This window comes from Cyphomyrmex costatus, unplaced genomic scaffold, assembly GCF_001594065.2.
Source record: "Cyphomyrmex costatus isolate MS0001 unplaced genomic scaffold, Ccosl1.0 scaffold298, whole genome shotgun sequence".
Lineage (NCBI taxonomy): Eukaryota > Metazoa > Arthropoda > Insecta > Hymenoptera > Formicidae > Cyphomyrmex > Cyphomyrmex costatus.
Window position 1 is genome coordinate 105,854 of NW_017277103.1, and position 19,257 is coordinate 125,110.

Below are 19,257 nucleotides of genomic sequence, written 5' to 3' on the forward strand. Positions count from 1 at the left end.
GATATACAGTATTTATATTTAATAAAAATGTTTTTGTAATTATTATATTTAACATATAACAAAAATGTAACATATATTCCTTTAACGCATAATAAAAATAATATAAATAATAATATTAATCATAATAATATAATAATATTAATAATAATAATAATAATAAATAATAATAATAATAATAATATAATAATAATATAATAATAATATAATAATAAAATAATATAATATAATAATAATATATAATATAATAATATAATATAATAATATAATAATATTAATCATAATGATTCTTCTTCTTCTTCGAATATTAATGGTCTTGGTCTTAAAAATGATATGATGCATGAGGCGAGACGAAACAGAAACAGAAACTATGAAGTTTGTAGAGCTACAATCAGCTACAACTTACAGCGCCACTAGAATGAGATAGCATGATTTTTTCTCTCTCGCACAATTTCGACGAATAATGGCGGACTTCACGTGTCCAGACTCTTATTAGAGGGTCACTACTTGAGCGTAGCATTTGATAATTTTAACACATGCGCACAGAAGACGATTAGGAACTTATATCCATCTCACTCGCACAGATCTTGGACACACTTTGAATTGGCTATTCCCTCTCCATGTATATATGCTCTAAGCACTGTCTTGTTGCTGCGTGAAATGACGCCTTTATGCAAAAGTGTGTGCTGCGGCCTTTACGCTCATCCTTGATGAAATATTTTACAATTTCTCATAGGATATTTTTCGTATGATTTCTCAGAAGTTGGGATACTTTTCTTACAGTATGTAAAATTGTGAACAATTTTGTAGTCATTTTGATGCATATTACCGAATGTAATCGGTTAAAAATGAAAATCTGTACAACTGAATGGGAATCAATATCGATTTGATAGAGTGCGACATGAGTTCTGTTCCAGAAATGACGAGCAATGATATACATTACGATATGACAAACTTTTACATTGGTTTAGGACTAGCAATTGCTTCTAGTATTTTTATAGGTTAGTGATGTAATATATTGTATTATAATTCAGAATTTTATATCAAAATGTAATATTTTACATTTAATCTCTACCAGCATTATTATTTAATTTTGCTTTGTTTTCATAAAAAAACAGCCGAAAATATTTTAAAAATGTACAAAAATTAATTATTTCTTTGTGTTATTATATTATATTTTCTAATTTAGGTGCCAGTTTTATCATAAAAAAGAAGGCTTTAATCCAACTCCAAAAGTATGGTGGACTGCGTGCATCGTCTGGTGGTTTTGGCTATTTAAAAGAATGGATATGGTGGACTGGTCTCTTATCTAGTATGTATAATTAATTGCAAAAGATGTTCTAGACACAATTTTTTACAACATTCACGTAAAAACTCAAAACGAAATTCAAAATAAATGTTACAGTGGGCATAGGAGAAGCAGCAAACTTTGTTGCGTATGCATTTGCACCAGCATCGCTTGTAACACCATTGGGTGCTTTAAGCGTTCTAGTATCAGCAGTATTAGCATCTAGATATCTTAATGAAAAACTAAATCTATTGGGAAAGGTGTGGAAAACATTTGTATAGGCAGAAACGTTAATGTTGAAAATAATAGTATATATTCCCTATATAAATACTGCAATTTATCATGTTTTTTTTTCTTTTCTAGATGGGTTGTTTCTTATGTATTTTAGGTTCCACGATAATAGTATTACATTCACCGAAAGAAGAGGAGGTCAGCAGTCTAAGTGAACTGATTATTAAAATAAGAGAACCGAGTTATATGTTATACGTTTTAATCGTAGTAATGTCTACCTTGTCAATCATATTTTACTTTGGTCCAACATATGGCAAGCAAAATATCATGGTGTATATTTGTTTGTGCTCGTCTGTTGGCTCTTTGACCGTCATGAGTTGCAAAGGCTTGGGCTTGGCATTGAAGGAGACTATCTCTGGTGAGAATAACGCGTTTGCCAATTGGTTGACGTGGGTTTTTATATTTAGTGTTATTCTCTGTATCACGATACAGATGAATTATCTGAATAAATTACTGGATTTGTTCGAGACGTCTATCGTGACGCCAGTCTATTACGTCTTCTTTACAACTCTAGTGATAATAGCATCCGCGATTTTGTTCAGGGAATGGACGAAGATGAGCATAGAAAATATTTTAGGAGCCTCTTGCGGTTTTCTCATAGTTATAATTGCCATATTCTTATTGAACACTTTTAAAGAAATGGATATACATTATGGTAATATCAGGCACATGTTGAGGCCCAAAAGGGAAATGCTTTCGAGTTATAATTCAAGATGGAACAATCAAGAGGCAGCAAACACTAATAGAGTGGAATCTCAACACTTGCTTAATCATACTTATGTGAGTTCAGATCTTACTAGGACTGTTTGAGAAAATTATTTTTATAGAAATGTATGTAATTTGCTCCATTTTTAAATTTGTACAGTAAAATCGAAAGGTAGCCTTAAGAGAAAAGAATTTATTCATCGATTATTTATTGTAATATTATTCACAACTGAAGAGGACCAGAATTTGCGGTCGAAACTAGTAATATAATGTAATGTAATATAATGTAATATATCTCTGTCATTTAATGTTGTATCATAAGTTAGTTTTAAGTTTTGTCACAATAGCTAAAATTTAAAATATATGGTTTAATTGTTGTTTAGAATATCGCTCTTAATTATTTGACTCTTACAATGCCATTTCTGTGTTTATTATTTTGTATAAAAAAAAAAAAAAAAGAGTCCTTTTGTTTTTCTGAATTTTATTCACAACTGAACTGTAAATACGCTTTATATGTTGCTGTCAAAAGCAATAGAATATTTTGAGCATGTCTCAAAATCCACACATACAATATATGATATCCTTACCTCCTATTCCTAAAAAAAAAATAAAAAAAATAGTTTATAAATTTAAAAAAACCCTCTTTGGAAAAATTCTCAGTAAATAAAATGTTAGCAGCACAATTATATAGTTGCCAGTAGATTTAAGTAGAACGTTACAACTGATTGACATCAATTGGCATCCAAATTGTGATCATATTCCACTAGTTGAAAAATCAAGAGAATCAAACAGAAATATAACAGAATCTCTTAATAAAATTATGTGTCATTGCATTTAAATATTTGGAAAATAATATACATATACACAGTGTTGTGCTTAGATAATTCAGAATTATCTAGATATAGATAAGATAAATGACACAAAAATGTATTTTAGATAAGATGCAGATAATTCATTTCATATTAATCTAGATAAAAGATGAAGTTTAAAAAATTTTTATCTAGATAATTTTTATATAAGATGATTTTGTTTTTAAGTGACTATTTGATAGTAAAACGCGATTTAGGATACAAAAAATATATTCATTATTTTTATAAATATTTTATACATCTTTATCTTTTTTAAATAAAAGTTTTTCGAATATATCATCTAATAAACGGTTTCTACATGTAATTAATATTTAATTGTTATCCGCAACTAAAAAGTCGTTCTATTAGCGCTGATGATGGCAATGATGTATTATATTTAAAAAAAATTTGTTTAATGTGTGGATACAAATTCAGAATATCTAATTCTTTTGATTTGTTTTCTAAATATGAAAATACTTCAATGTCGCTTTGAATGACTGGTGTCAAACTACCCAATTTTTTTGTCTATATCGCGAAAAAAATCTTCATCACTACTACTACTGGAGGTTGATCGTTTACATAAAAATTTCTTACAATACTCTTCTACAATCTTAGATAAATTGAAAAAGATAACATTTTTTAAAATCTAAGATAAGATAAAGTCGACATAAAGATAGTATATATATTCTTAATAATCTAGATAAAGATAAGATAAAGCCATTTCTTCATCTAGATGATTATCTAGATAACGGAAAACACTATATATACATTTTATTCGATTTTCGCAGTTAATCTATCATCATATTTTGTCGGCAAAATTTTACGTTTCTATAGAAACATTTTATCAATAAATTGAAATTTGTAACACAAAATAGACATTATAAGTAGCTCAGATAAGAAATTGGCTGATCTAACAAAGATGTAAACACAAGGAAAAAGAAAAAAACCGTTATGAAATGATTAATCGATAACGACAGAATGCGAATAAAAAGTAGTCGCGTATTTTTACATATTTTCGTAGCAGATAAATGCGAGCTTGTCACGTGATCAACTTGATATCTGGAATGCGATTCGCCGGTGGCTTTGTCCATACTCATCCACACTGATCACTGGTCCATACGTCGCAATTCACCTACGTGCAGAATGGCGTTTAATCTAGCCGCATTTTCGTACATTGTGGCTTTAATCGGTGACGCGTTTCTAATATTTTTCGCGATATTTCACGTACGTGTCACATAAGAGACGTTCGTGCGGTAATTCACGGTGATTCACGGTAGCGAGAAGCCGCGAAATACACCGATATATAATTGTGATATAACCTTAACGACGAATAACATTTATACGTATCGCGATAATGTATTAATATATGTCTGTAATTAATGATTTTTATTAAACTTTTCAGGTAATCACATTTGACGAGTTGAAGACTGGATACAAAAATCCGATCGATCAATGTAACAACTTAAATCCGGTAAGACATGAATAAATGTGTATTGGATGACACTATAAAATAATACAGTGCTATAGATATTTAAATTTATCAAAAAAAAAAAAAAGACATTTGGCAGATTTTCTTGGATTTAACGTAGATGCAGTCGATGCCAATTATTCTGTATAAATGCTGCTGGCAAATTATTACTGTAGTGTGCTAATGTTTTGTTTACCGAAACGTCGATGATTCTTTAATCGTTGCACATCTTGATTTCAGCTCGTTCTACCAGAGTATATACTGCACATTGTGATCAATCTTTTATTTTTGATTAGCGAGCAATACTTTTCGCTGTTTATCAACATCCCGCTCATAGCTTATCATGTATGGCGATACATGAACAGGCCTTTGATGACAGAATCGGGCCTATATGATCCTACGAGCATAATGAATGCCTATGACTTGTCCATGTACCATAGAGAAGGATGGATTAAACTAGCGTTTTACCTTTTGTCATTTTTTTATTATCTGTATGGGTAAGTGCGCTCTCTTTCTCTCTCTCTCTCTTACGCACACACACACACACACACACACACACACACACACACAAACATCTTGCATCAATCTATGAACTTTATTTAATATAACTCTAATCTTGTTCTAATCAGGATTGGGTAAGTTAATGTTTCTTTTTTTTTTTAACTGAATAAAGTTAAAGTTAATGGCTTTACAAAATTAATAAAGTTAAGTTAAAAATTGAAGGAATAAAAAATTAACTTAACGTAAGTTAAGTCAATATTGAATTAACTCCAGTTGAAAGAAAAGTTAATTTCGAAAAAAATTATTTTTTAGATCAAAATGTTGTAGATCCTAATTTTTCTTAAAATGAGATTAAATAACTACAATATAGATTATTAAGTAAATTAAACTTTATTTTTTTATTCACATGTGATATAACTATATAAGTTATATAACTTTAAAAGATACAAGAGTGATTACATTTTTTAAAATTACATTTTAAGTTAAAAATAAACTATCAATAAAAGTATTAAACTAGAGCATGAACCAATCAGAAAGCCGTATTAGCATCTTAAAACATCTTGAGATTTAGACTATGTTCGGATTATGGATTCCGGCCTTAGTCCTATTATATCTTATTATTTTTCTAAGATATTTAAAAGAGATAAAACAATTTTTTAACTTAAAAAAAAAAGTTAAAAAGTTAACGTTTAAAAGTAATTTAGTTAAGTTAAAATTTAATGCATTTAAAATTAACTAAGTTAAGTTAAAAGTTATTAACTTTTTAACTTTTTTTTTTTTAACTTTTAACGTTTTAACTAGTTACTACTCAACCCTGGTTCTAATATGTATAATTTGTGTTCCAGAATGATCAGCTCATTGATCAATTAAAACGAGTGACCGTCAAGATCTGCAAAAGTTTTCTATTTTTTTCTGCAATTGTTTGGTACAGTGGTTGCTTACGCTGAAGTACAAGTTATTTTCAACCAACTTGTAATAATGGGAGTTTTGTAACAAGTATTACCGAGGAAGATTCTTTGACATCTGTCTACCATTTAGGTAAAGGTCTTTATAATCTGTACACACAACACACACATGTATATGTATGATCTAAAATACATTAGACATTTTTCTGAAGTACATCCAATGGCTCCATTCAGCAGAAAATACAGCTGTTGTAAAATTCTTGAATACGATTGGCTGCGTTCAGCAGAGGAACCAGCTTTGCAACTGTTGCAAAATTCTTTAATATGATTGGTCTTGCCCTTACTTCCTCATTAGATCTAAATGTATAAGCCAATCATATTCAAGAATTTTACAACAGTTGCAAAGCTGCTTTTTCTGCTGAACGCAGCCAATTGACTTATACATTTAGATTCAGCGAGGAAGTTAGGGCAAGACCAATCATATCAAAGAATTTTACAACAGTTGCAAAACTGCTTTTTCTGCTGCATTCTTAGCGCCAAGATACTACGCGTATCTCCTGATGTATACTTCGAGCAAGATATTTATAGGTATAAATAAAGATTAGACACATTATGAATCGAATCAAGTATTATTTGTGCTCTTGTCAGGCATACAAAGCTGAATATTTCCGAACAAACAAACATTGATACAAAAATAACTGTGCATTGGTTATAAACTTAATTTCACGGCGATAGATTTAATAGCTTTTGATACCTTTGTATGTAAAGCGTTCTCTTCTGTTCTTTCATGTATCATAATATGTTTCAATTAAGTTCTACCTATACTATAATATAAAAGTATAACTGCGGTTGTTAATAAAAATGAAATAAATAATATATGACTGTGTACAAACTCTATACTTTATAAGTTGCGTTATAATTTTTGTGTTATAATGTTTTTATGTAATAAACTGTCATTTTTACGAATATATATATGTATATATTTATATATTTCATGTACATTCATTTAAATTCAAAAAAGCTCTAAAGCGGCGCAGTGGATCCCGCGCAAACATAACCTACAACCTGCAATGACAAGACTGCAGAATCGGTATTATAATTTTTCTTACATTTTTCGCGAGGTAAATATTCTCATCAATAAACGTTCTCCTCGGGAGAAAATAAAAACGTAGACGAGAGATGTTAGCCAATGAATAAACCTCTAAGATAAATATTTCTCTCACGTGTCTATTATTGCTGTAAAGTAAACCTACGCAGATTTTACCTCTTCACTTCGCATTTCCAACAATTCCAACGTTCCGGTGTATGTGACAATTTCTCCATGCGATTAAAATAGTTTGTTTCTTATAAACAGGATTATTAAGTCAAATAAAAAAAAAAGACATACTAATTTTAGAATAAATTTGATGGAAATATGTTTTGGTAATATTACCTAACCTAAAAGTTCTATATGACAGGTTACTTGATTAGAAGCCTGAGGATTGCCCTCCATTGCACCTTTACCTAGTACAAAGATGCCAACTATTGGAATAAAACGTGATTTACTATTTGAAGCATTAGGCAAAACATATTGTAAGTTATATACACACACACATATATATATATATATATATATTAGGGTTGGGTAAGTTAATGTTTTTTTTTAACTGAATAAAGTTAAAGTTAATGGCTTTACAAAATTAATAAAGTTAAGTTAAAAGTTACAGGAATAAAAAATTAATTTAACGTAAGTTAAGTCAATATTGAATTAACTCAAGTTGAAAAAAAAGTTAATTTCGGAAAAAATTATTTTTTAGATCAAAATGTCCTAATTTTTCTTAAAATGAGATTAAATAACTACAATATAGATTATTAAGTAAATTAAATTTTTTATTTTTTTATTTACATGTGTGATATAAGTATATAACACATAACGATATAACTATATAAGTTATATAACTTTAAAAAAACAGCCATCACATAGAAAAGATACAAGAGTGACTACATTTTAAGTTAAAAATAAACTATCAATAAAAATATTAAACTAGTGCATGAACCAATCAGAGAGCCGTATTAGCATCTTAAGACATTCCTTGAGATTTAGACTATGTTCGGACTATGGATTCTGGCCTTAGTCTTATTATATCTTATGATTTTTCTAAGATATTTAAAAAAGATAAAAAAATGTTTTAACTTAAAAAAAAGTTAAAAAGTTAACGTTTAAAAATAACTTAGTTAAGTTAAAATTTAATGCATTTAAAATTAACTAAGTTAAGTTAAAAGTTATTAATTTTTTAACTTTTTTTTAACTTAACGTTTTAACTAGTTACTACCCAACTCTGAATTATAAATAAGGAAAGGCGCTAATATGAGATAGCGGCGTTTCTGCTAAACTAATAAATGCTACCTGTTGATTCTACCATGAAATTATTGCTCTTGGATGGAAAACTATTTAGTGAAAAATTCATTGTTAGATCATGCCTACAGTAATTGTGAAATAAAATTTTAGAATTTGAATGTTTTCGAGTTTCATTGAGATAAGCCTTTAATCTTTGTTTATTATTTAATAAGTAGATTATTTGGTAATAAATTCTTCATGTAGTAATAGAGTAAGATCGTACTGATAGAAAAATACGGAATATGTTGAATTGTTTAATTGAAGAAGTTAGATTTGATGATCGTAAAATTGTAAGACGTGATACTCGTGATATGAGATACTTCTAATATGAAATAATCTATACTTCTGTATCCAAGTGAAAATCGATGCTAAAGTATAAATGTTATTGTACAATAATAAAAAGAATAACCGGAATGAACATTGAGGTTCTGTTTCTGCAATACTTCGTTCCAATTACTGAAGACAAATCCAGAGTACAATGCATCACATGCATCAATTTACGCGCACAGATTGTACTCGTTTGTATTTTAGAAACATCAAGTAAAGTATTTTTAATTCTAATACTGATGTACTTTGTGCTTTATTATCGATTTCTCGGGGTATCTCATATTAGGAGCACAATTTTTTGACTTTGCGATTTGTTCGCCTTTTATATTTCTTTAATTAGAAAATAAAATAAAATTTGAATTAAATTTTACATAACGCTATCTTAAAGCTTATTAAATTCTCTTCAAAATGATCTGTTATTTTTTTAAATTCTGCTTACAAACTTCTAGCATTTACTGAAAGTAAACTCAGTATACTCGTAATAGGAGCCTTTCCTTACATATTTTTTACTGATGCGTTATCGTAGTGTCAGTAAAGTTAGTTTATGTATTATAAACATTTTAATCTCTTAATTTTAAACCTTGGTTTAGCCGAAGATGAGTTCCAAGCATTATGCTTCGAATTTGGTTTAGAGCTAGATGAAGTGGTAAGTGTTGAACTATCAAATAATTTGCGTATTTTGTATTGTACTTTACAATAATTACCTACTTGATCTTTTGTAAACACAGACAACGGAGAAACAAATGTTAGCAAAGGAATATGGCTTTGACCAAGGTACAATAGATGCCTCTGAAGAGATTATCTACAAAATCGATATACCTGCTAACAGATATGATCTTTTGTGCTTGGAGAGTCTAACCACTGGATTGCTTATATTTTTGAACAAGTAAATATTACACTGCATGCTTTTTAAATTCAGGTAAAAAAATTTCATACATGTTTTATTTTCCTCGATACACAGGATACCCATACCACGTTACAAAGCAATAAAACCAAATATAAAAATGGAAAGGATTGTGATGAGCCCAGAGGTAGTATTATATAATATCTATGAAAAGAATTTTTTTTATGTTACACATCTTATTCAGTACTAAACTGTCCATCTCATTATTCTTTAGTGCTTAAAAGTAAGAGGACATATAGTTGCCGCAATTTTAAGAGACGTTACTTTGACACAAGAATCTTATAATAGTTTTATCGATCTTCAAGATAAACTGCATCAGAATATAGGAAGAAAACGTAGTCTAGTTTCTATTGGCACTCACGATTTGGATACAGTTAAAGGCCCATTTCTATATGATGCCAAATCACCATCAAAGATACATTTCAAACCGCTTTATCAAGATAGAGAATACACGGGAGAAGAAATCATGCAATTATATGCAGTAAGTACAAAGTCGGATTGGGAGATTTTTTTGGCCTGAGTTTTATATCACACCGGCCCACGCATAGTTAAACACATAGTTATACGTACACACAATCAGAAACAAAACAAAATTATACTTATTATATTATAGGTAAAGAATTGTAAGAATTATAGCTTTTTATTTAATTATAATAGCTGTATTATAATAATTTTTTATTTTATGATAATAATTTACTAAGATAAGAACTTTTCTGAGCAAGATTGTCAATAATATTATCATTGTTTAATGTGAAAAGAGTATCCTTTTGACATCAAAAGAAACGTATAATACATAAATTTTTAATATAAATTTACTTTATGATCTTTTTACGATTTTTCAATGATTTTTATATACTTGTCTGTCTCATGGAAGTTTTTGTGTGTTATATTTTATGTCACCTTGTTATCTTGTAATTTGTACATTCAGTGAGTCTAAATTTTTTATGAAATAGGCCGTACAAGCTTTTCTGTAACGCATTGTGTTGCATTCACTATTGAGCGAAACTTAAATTCGCACATAATTTTAAACTTTAATCAACGCACAAACAAAAAATGTAACATAACATAAAATAATAATGATTGTATTTTTTTATCAGTAGATTGAATATAAAGTTTAAGATTAGGTATGAATTTAAGCTTCGGTCAATACTTAAGGGGTAAAGGCACTCTAAAATATTTTCAAAAAATCTTTGTTTTCTTAAATGATGCTTCAAGATCTTAGAAATAAGGTACAAAAGGTCTTATAGCGAAGAAAAATTCCTAAGTGTCTGGAAGTTTAAAGCGCTGTACTTTTTGATAAGATTTGTAGTTTTTGCGAAAGGGTCCTAAAAATAACAAAAGAATTAGTTACGTGCGACTCGATCATCTCTAAAATCGAGCTAAGAAGGATTAGGAAGGAAAGAACGAGGAAGGCCTATTGTATGATGCAGGCATCGCAGATTAAAGGTAAATATTTCTATCGCTGATTGTGTTACATAAAACTTTAACTTCCTTTTAAATTCCACGTAAGTGAACCATAAATTTTGATTTCAATTACTCGTATAATATAATTACATATTAATTTATTCATAATTGCAACTACATGATAAACTGAGCGGTGTAATGGAGCTGGCACAAGTACTACAATGACAATAGTCTAATCTTGACAATCATGTAAGTCAATTTATCATATGTCTTATTAAAGAAATTTTCTTTAAAAATTTCTCTCTGTAAATTTATTCTAACTTTTTAGTAAACCTATGAATTGTTGATCACAAGATTTGATTTTCTTTTTGGATATTATCACTAATTGTAAGATCTTTTCACACTTCATGATTTATATTTAATTGATATTTTTTTGTACTGAAGAGAACCTGAACGAGGGTCGAATCGTATACGTTTTAATTGTTCATTGTGAATAAAGATTTTATATATACATATAAAAAATACACGCTGATAACTTGTGTTGGCTCAAATTGACATTTTTATTATTTCTTTTGGATTTATTCACATGTTGATTATCTTAATTTTTTTTAAATAAAACTTTAAATGCATTTTTCTCGAAATCACTTTAAATCACTTTTTTCCAAGCTGGCCGGAAATATATAACTTCCACAAATCTTGACCGATTTACTTGAAATTTTAACTGTAGTTTCAAAATTGCATTCTCTAGAGAAAGACGTACGGATTTTTTTTTTTATGGTGCATACTTTTTTTATATAAACAATTTTTCGCCTATTTTTTACCCTTTAAATTTAACATTTATTTCAAATTCGTACCATTTTTTCAAAAAACGATATATTGCAATTCCGTATGTTCTTTCTCTAGCTTTATGGAATGTAGATTTAAAAAAATTTTGGTTTTTTGTTCTAGATTAAAAATTGTTGGAGTTATCGTTCATGAGAAAACGTTACCATTGCAGAGCTGTAGATTGCCGCCAATTTTGTATCAAAATTACTATAAGAAAATATTTTTTTACACTTCAATGTATCCCAGCATCCGAGAATGGATTAAAATGGATTGGACATTTTGTCTATTCGAATTCGTATTTTAAACAGCGAAAACTTTTTTTTGGATTCAATTGGATGCACCTGGATTGATAAGCGTTTTCTATTCAAAATTTTGAATTGTACAGTATTCACTATGGTCACAAACGCACTGAAAAAACTAATATTATTTTTAGATTGAAAAGGTATACAGATATGCTCCATGCGATTCCTATAAATGAATAGAAATGTATTCGGATTGAAATGGATTCATTTTAACATTCATGAATCCGTATTTCTGAAAATCTGAATCCATTTTAATCAATTTCAATCCATTCTCAGATACTGGGATGTACAACGAAGATCTCTAAAATACATTTTTTTATTTCTTTCGTTACGTTCCCGAAAAGAAATTCATAAAGTTAGGCTTAGTTTTCGTGCCCTAGAGTGGTTTTACCCCTTAACGCAACGTAACGCGGAAAAGCTTTTGCGGTGGCCCTTAGACCCATCGGCTCATATGGCCCTATCTGTAGCTCGTCCAATGGGCCTGAGTAAGTAAATCGCTCTTGTAATACTCGAGCGATAATCCAATGTCTGAAAAGGGCTCAATCCAGGAGCCGAAACTGGTTACTTTAAGTATGTTTAATTAGATTTTAAGTAATTTAAGGTTTAAGTAATTTTAAATATGTTAAGGGACTTTAGATTAATATATTGTATGCTTATGTCTGCATAACTTAGACGTTGTAATTTATTTAACTTTTGAAATGTCCCTTTTCAATGTGTATTATTCTTATCTTATGTATACTTGTTGATTCCATGAATAATTTTACGTATAAAGAAAGGAACTTGATACCTATATTTGTTGTAATATATTTTTAACGTTTACAGACACATGCTCAGCTTAAACAATATTTGCCCATCATAAAAGACAGTCCTGTTTATCCCGTGGTGTACGATAGTAATGGAGTTGTTTTATCTCTCCCTCCTATTATCAATGGAGATCATTCGAAGATCACACTTGATACGAAAAATATTTTTATTGAGTGCACAGCAACTGATCTTACAAAGGTAATATGTATGTACATTTATACGTTGTATAAATGCTCTGTATATTTCTATTTGCAAGCAGTATTTACATAGAACTAATAATTCAAAAATATAAGATAAATTAATATTATTGATGTATGAAGTGTTACATGCACAATTCTATTTCGAATTGTTACAAGTTATTACACATTATCCGCAGGCAAAGATAGTGTTGGACACGATAGTCTGTGCTTTCAGTCAGTATTGCGATACAAAATATACAGCAGAAATTGTGGAAGTAGTGTATCCCGATAATCGAACTTTCTATTATCCAGAATTAAAATATCGAACGGAGGAAATTAACTGCAATAAAGCGATCAGTTACATTGGTATCAAGTACGTAATTAAACCTTCCCACGGTGTAAATAATGATTGCAGGCGTAAACTACATGTTGTATTATTTGAAAACATTCCCTTTCTAGACAGACTCCAGATCAAGTCGCAGACTTACTGTCAAAAATGTCTCTAAAATCGGAGATAAAAGATACGGATACATTAATGGTAGAAATTCCACCGACAAGACACGATGTGATACATCCTTGCGATATTTATGAAGACATCGCTATCGCTTACGGATATAACGAGATAGAAAAAACTATACCGAATATATCGACAATCGCGGCAGAAGTAAATGTCCTATGATTGGAATATGATTCTCTATGCATTGATGTACAACTTGTGTATTTATGTATACATATGTGAATTACAGTTTCCGCTCAACAAACTTACCGATCAAATACGGGTAGAATTGGCCCAAGCAGGATTCACCGAAGCACTGACTTTTTCATTGGTATGTTTCGAAAAAGTTTGTTTACGCTTCAAAATATCTTGCAACCAGCGTTGCGCTTAGATAATTCAAAATTATCTAGATATAGATAAGATAAATTACACAAAAATGTATTTTAGATTAGATGCAGATAATTCATTTTATATTAATCTAGATAAAAGATGAGATTGAAAAAATTTTTATCTAGATAATTTTGTTTTTAAGTAATTATTTGGTAGTAAAACGATTTAGGATACAAAAAATATATTCATTATTTTTATAAATATTTCATAAATATTTTATAAATCTTTATCTTTTTTAAATAAAAGTTTTTCGAATATATCATCTAATAAACGGTTTCTACATGGAATTAATATTTGTTATCCGCAACTAAAAAGACATTCTACTAGCGCTGATGATGGCAATGATGTATTATAGTTTTAAAAAATTTGTTTAATGTGTGGATATAAATTCGGAATATTTAATTCTTTTGATTTGTTTTCTAAATATGAAAATACTTCAATGTCGCTTTGAATGACTGGTGTCAAACTGCCCAATTTTTTGTCTATATCGCCGAAAAAAATCTTCATCACTACTACTACTGGAGGTTGTTTACATAAAAATTTCTTACAGTACTCTTCCACAATCTTAGATAAATTGAAAAAGACAACTTTTTTTAATCTAAGATAAGATAAAGATAGTATATGTTCTCAATAATCTAGATAAAGATAAGGTAAAACCACTTCTTCATCTAGATGATTATCTAGATAATCTTATCTAGATAACGGAAAACACTGCTTGCAACTTTCAATGCACCCTAATTTACGATCGATTATTTTATAGTGTTCACGTGAAGATGTAGCGGACAAATTAGGATACAAAATAGAGGATGTACCAGTAGTTCATATATCCAATCCAAAAACTTTGGAGTTTCAGGTAAACGAAATATACATTAAGCTTCCATTGAAACAGCGGGAAGTATATATAATCAGACCTGAGAGCGGTTCTGTTCTTAACTACAGTTTCCATTAAAATGTGTTTGTAATAGCAGCTTTTGATGACTGTATATTTTGTTGTGCAGGTTGCGCGTACCTCACTTTTACCGGGGCTGCTTAAAACGGTATCGGCGAATAAAAGGATGCCTCTGCCTCACAAATTGTTCGAAGTTTCCGACGTTGTGTTACGAGACGACACAGCGGAAGTTGGTGCGCGCAACAATCGCCGTCTGTGCGCGGTATACGCTAATAAGTCGGCTGGTTTTGAGATAATTCATGGTCTAGTAGATAGAGTTCTGTTACTATTAGAGATACCCTGGAACGCTAACAAAGATAAAAGTGGATACTATCTACGTGCAGCTGATGGTATGTGATGCATGCTTTTCCAACCTTCTCTCCTCTCCTCTGTTTGAGAAAACAAAAACGACAGAAGAATTCATCATGTGTATTTTGCAGACCCGATGTTCTTCCCTCAACGATGCGCCGAAATTGTCTGTTATGGTGAAGTGATAGGAAAAATGGGAGTCTTACATCCCGATGTACTTTCGAAGTTTGATTTAAATATTCCGTGTTCCGCGATGGAAATAAACATTGAACTGTTTTTGTAATGAGAGAAAATAAATAATGTGCAAAGTTAAAATGGAGCTTTCATCATAAGTGGAATTCATGTTTCTCGTGCTACAGAAGCTTATGCTAAAAGCTCATGCTAAAACTTGTCTATCTTGTAAAAGTGATTTTACAAATAAAATATAAAATATATTTATTATACGATCGAACAGTTTTAGCTATGTGATCGTTAGATTAATCTTTCCGTATATTTAATAATACAAAAAATTATCTTTGTAAATTAACGACAAAATTAAGATATTGAATTTCGGTATTATAATTAAGCAATCGATGTAAACAGTTGACAAACTTTATTGTAATAATTTCACAATTTTTTTTACATCACTTGCTTAATTGTAATACCGAAATTCAATATCTTAATTTTGTCGTTTTTGTAAAATAACAAGCGTTATCTTAGTACTTATGAATTCAAGATTTGAAGGACTCTTTTATTTAATAATAATTAACACGTTAAGTAGGGCGAATAAGAGTCAAATTACAATTTGTAATCCAAATCTGATAATTCATTCTAATATATATTGCGAAGAATATCACGTAATTTTTGGCGTTTCGTCCCGACTTCCACTACTGGATTCGTCAGTAAGGCATTGTAGTGGAAGCCTACCTTATACGCCTTGGTAAGGTATTTAAATCGAGATTCTATATAAAGAGATATACGCGTGTCTTAGCACTTGCGAGAATTTGCGAATATCGATAGACCTCTGATGGCGAGTCGACGTAGTAATATTCTTCGCAATATTTCTCCAAAGTAGGAAATAACGTTCTATTAATATATATATATAGTCCCCCCAAAATTGCGCGCCGAACTTAATACTTATATTTGTAAATTAAATTTTGTAAAATATTTTTTTCAAAACATCAAAGATAGATTATTTCTTTTGCGTTAGTACTTATATTTGTAAATTAAATTTTGTAAAATATTTTTTTCAAAACATCATAGATAGATTATTTCTTTTGCGTTAGTACTTATATTTGTAAATTAAATTTTGTAAAATATTTTTTTCAAAACATCATAGATTATTTCTTTTGCGTTTACTTGAAATCAGTTACAATCTATGACGCTATCTAGTGATACGTTATCTCTTTTTTTTTTATTTTTTTTTTATTTAAATGTTGAAATATTAGTTTGTGTGTAGCTTAAAGTATACAGCAATTAATTTCTGTTTTTCTTTTATTAATGAAAAGTTACCAACAACTAGCAGGACGTTCTTTCGTTATCACGAATGGATATTTTCTTACAAACTTTCTATCTTAGGCCAGAATCAGACTGCGCATTAAAAATTGAGATTGAAGATTGAAAGACTGAGATTCGACCAATCAAAATGATACAAGCTGAATTCCTTTATTCTCGTTGGTCAAATTTCAATCTTTCAATTTCAATCTTTAATGCGTAATCTGATTTTGTTTTGGCATTAGATCGGAATCAGACTACGCATAGAAGATTGAGATTGAAGATTGAAAGATTGAAATTTGACCAATCAAAATGATACAAGCTGAATTCCTTTATTCTCGTTGGTCAAATTTCAATCTTTCAATTTCAATCTTTAATGCGTAATCTGATTTTGTTTTGGCATTAGATCGGAATCAGACTACGCATAGAAGATTGAGATTGAAGATTGAAAGATTGAGATTCGACCAATCAAAATAATACAAGCTGAAATTCCTTTATTCTCGTTGGTCAAATTTCAATCTTTCAATTTCAATCTTTAATGCGTAGTCTGATTTTGGCATTAGGTCGGAATCAGACTACGCATTGAAGATTGAGATTGAAGATTGAAATTTGGCCAATCAAAATAATAGGAGCTAAAATTCCTTTATCCTCGTTGGTCAAATATTAATTTTCAATCTTTAATCTCAATCTTTAATGCGTAGTCTGATTTTGTTTTGGCATTAGATCGGAATCAGACTACGCATAGAAGATTGAGATTGAAGATTGAAAGATTGAGATTCGACCAATCAAAATAATACAAGCTGAAATTCCTTTATTCTCGTTGGTCAAATTTCAATCTTTCAATTTCAATCTTTAATGCGTAGTCTGATTTTGGCATTAGGTCGGAATCAGACTACGCATTGAAGATTGAGATTGAAGATTGAAATTTGGCCAATCAAAATAATAGGAGCTAAAATTCCTTTATCCTCACATTGGTCAAATATTAATTTTCAATCTTTAATCTCAATCTTTAATGCGTAATTTGATTTTGGCATTAGGTCGGAATCAGACTACGCATTGAAGATTGAGATTGAAGATTGAAATTTGGCCAATCAAAATAATAGGAGCTAAAATTCCTTTATCCTCACATTGGTCAAATATTAATTTTCAATCTTTAATCTCAATCTTTAATGCGTAATTTGATTTTGGCATTAGGTCGGAATCAGACTACGCATTGAAGATTGAGATTGAAGATTGAAATTTGGCCAATCAAAATAATAGGAGCTAAAATTCCTTTATCCTCACATTGGTCAAATTTTAATTTTCACTCTTGAATCTCAATCTTTAATGCGTAGTCTAATTTTGGAGCGACACTGAGGGAAGTAAGATTGAAATTACGCGCCACGCGCGTGCGCGTGGCGCGAGTCGCGTGGCAGTTGGTGGCAGTGTGTCGCCGCGAACGCCGCGGAACGTGAAACATCAGAATCGCTTAAGCGGGGCGCCGCGCGCGACGAAACGGATACGCTATCACTGCGACTCCGCGGCGCAGCCAACCGCGAGGAGCTACGAAACGCGAGCGAGAGAGGCGAGAAGTGGGTAACATTGGAAGAGACCTGCCTCGCCGTTGTGTCGGCCATAGTGAAAATGGCGGGTATTAGCTTACGTGAATGACGAACGACCGTTCGGCCTCTCGAGAGCTTCGTGTCCTGAATATTCGATTTGTCGCAACGTCGCGGCGGGGTATCGAGTGTACGGTGTGTGCTTCACCGCGACGCGGCTACATCGGCGGGGTAACTGTGTGTCATATGATTTATCTGGGGGGGTAAAGATGCAGAATGTAGCACAAGGAACGACCTCGGATAGCCAGAAAAGCTTCGAGAAGCCAGCCTCGCAGCCAGCAGCAGCGGCGACGGCGGCAGCGACGACGACGACGACGACGGCCCTACCATCGTCGGCGAGCGTTCACCACGATCCCGGGAAAACGTCGTCGACTCCCCAGTCCTCGAACTCGAGCCCCACGAAGTCGGAGACCGAGACCTTCTCCGAGCTGCAGCCGCGCTTTATGACAGATTCGTCGGAGAGCGAGGAGGACAGCGTTTCCGAGGTAAAAGAAAAGAAAGAAAGGAAAAAAAAAAAAAAAAAAAAACCCCCCGCGACCGTTCGTCTCGAGCGCGAGATCCTCCGTTTAGCCTATAGGCGAACAGAGGGTTTCGTATACCTGCGTAACGCGATAAGATTTTATTCCGAGTATCCCGTGTGTCCGCACGGCGAACGCAGGGCGTGAGAGGGAGAGAGAAAAGGCGAAGAGAGAGAGAGAGAGTGAGAGAGAGACGGTGGTTCTCAGGTGGAACGAGAAAGGAAGAGCGAGAACGAGCGAGAGAGAGAGAGTGAGGGAGGGGAGGGGGGAGGGAAGACTGTGTGGACTACGCTCGTGAATTACGCGCGCATACCCCGTATGCGCGTATCGCGCGTTTTCAGGAACGAGCGTAAAAGTCCTGAGACGGATTTCTTCTTGTTTCTTTTTTTTTTTTTTCTTTTCTCTCCAACGCGACGAAAC

General features: G+C 31.3%; 4 protein-coding genes across 4 annotated transcripts in view; all 4 read left to right on the forward strand.

The window, feature by feature from the left end:
- The first annotated feature begins 735 nt into the window (after nt 1-735).
- On the forward strand, nt 736-2,526 carry spict (magnesium transporter spict). The gene is made up of 4 exons (XM_018541663.1): nt 736-998; nt 1,187-1,309; nt 1,403-1,545; nt 1,649-2,526. Exons 1-4 carry the CDS (start codon nt 866-868, stop codon nt 2,384-2,386), a joined length of 1,137 nt encoding a protein of 378 aa, XP_018397165.1. The 5' UTR covers nt 736-865; the 3' UTR covers nt 2,387-2,526.
- Nucleotides 2,527-4,244: 1,718 nt separating this feature from the next.
- Nucleotides 4,245-6,233, forward strand: cni (protein cornichon). Its single transcript, XM_018541664.1, has 4 exons — nt 4,245-4,353; nt 4,532-4,600; nt 4,838-5,094; nt 5,944-6,233. The coding sequence occupies exons 1-4, from the start codon at nt 4,273-4,275 to the stop codon at nt 5,966-5,968; spliced, it is 432 nt and encodes a 143-aa protein (XP_018397166.1). The 5' UTR covers nt 4,245-4,272; the 3' UTR covers nt 5,969-6,233.
- An 848-nt stretch (nt 6,234-7,081) lies between these two features.
- On the forward strand, nt 7,082-15,551 carry beta-PheRS (phenylalanine--tRNA ligase beta subunit). The gene is made up of 13 exons (XM_018541661.1): nt 7,082-7,306; nt 7,461-7,575; nt 9,298-9,353; nt 9,436-9,593; nt 9,669-9,738; nt 9,826-10,092; nt 12,965-13,144; nt 13,323-13,498; nt 13,585-13,789; nt 13,872-13,952; nt 14,772-14,864; nt 15,010-15,289; nt 15,380-15,551. Exons 2-13 carry the CDS (start codon nt 7,518-7,520, stop codon nt 15,529-15,531), a joined length of 1,776 nt encoding a protein of 591 aa, XP_018397163.1. The 5' UTR covers nt 7,082-7,306; nt 7,461-7,517; the 3' UTR covers nt 15,532-15,551.
- A 2,739-nt stretch (nt 15,552-18,290) lies between these two features.
- mask (multiple ankyrin repeats single KH domain) overlaps nt 18,291-19,257 on the forward strand; it is a 41,285-nt gene continuing 40,318 nt past the window's right edge. The window contains exon 1 of the mRNA XM_018541666.1: nt 18,291-18,804. Within this exon, the coding sequence (XP_018397168.1) occupies nt 18,529-18,804 (276 nt within the window). The 5' untranslated portion in view covers nt 18,291-18,528. The remainder of the gene's footprint in view (nt 18,805-19,257) is intronic.

What these genes read in the sequence shown, in the direction of transcription:
- spict (XM_018541663.1), top strand. Translation starts at nt 866, where the DNA reads ATGGGAATCAATATCGATTTGATAGAGTGCGACATGAGTTCTGTTCCA. An exon ending in TGCTTCTAGTATTTTTATAG is followed by an intron (nt 999 to 1,186) that starts GTTAGTGATGTA and finishes TTTCTAATTTAG; the next exon opens with GTGCCAGTTTTATCATAAAA. An exon ending in GTGGACTGGTCTCTTATCTA is followed by an intron (nt 1,310 to 1,402) that starts GTATGTATAATT and finishes TAAATGTTACAG; the next exon opens with TGGGCATAGGAGAAGCAGCA.
- cni (XM_018541664.1), top strand. Translation starts at nt 4,273, where the DNA reads ATGGCGTTTAATCTAGCCGCATTTTCGTACATTGTGGCTTTAATCGGT. An exon ending in TATTTTTCGCGATATTTCAC is followed by an intron (nt 4,354 to 4,531) that starts GTACGTGTCACA and finishes TAAACTTTTCAG; the next exon opens with GTAATCACATTTGACGAGTT. An exon ending in TTTTTTTATTATCTGTATGG is followed by an intron (nt 5,095 to 5,943) that starts GTAAGTGCGCTC and finishes TTTGTGTTCCAG; the next exon opens with AATGATCAGCTCATTGATCA.
- beta-PheRS (XM_018541661.1), top strand. Translation starts at nt 7,518, where the DNA reads ATGCCAACTATTGGAATAAAACGTGATTTACTATTTGAAGCATTAGGC. An exon ending in AAATCATGCAATTATATGCA is followed by an intron (nt 10,093 to 12,964) that starts GTAAGTACAAAG and finishes TAACGTTTACAG; the next exon opens with ACACATGCTCAGCTTAAACA. An exon ending in AAGCACTGACTTTTTCATTG is followed by an intron (nt 13,953 to 14,771) that starts GTATGTTTCGAA and finishes ATTATTTTATAG; the next exon opens with TGTTCACGTGAAGATGTAGC.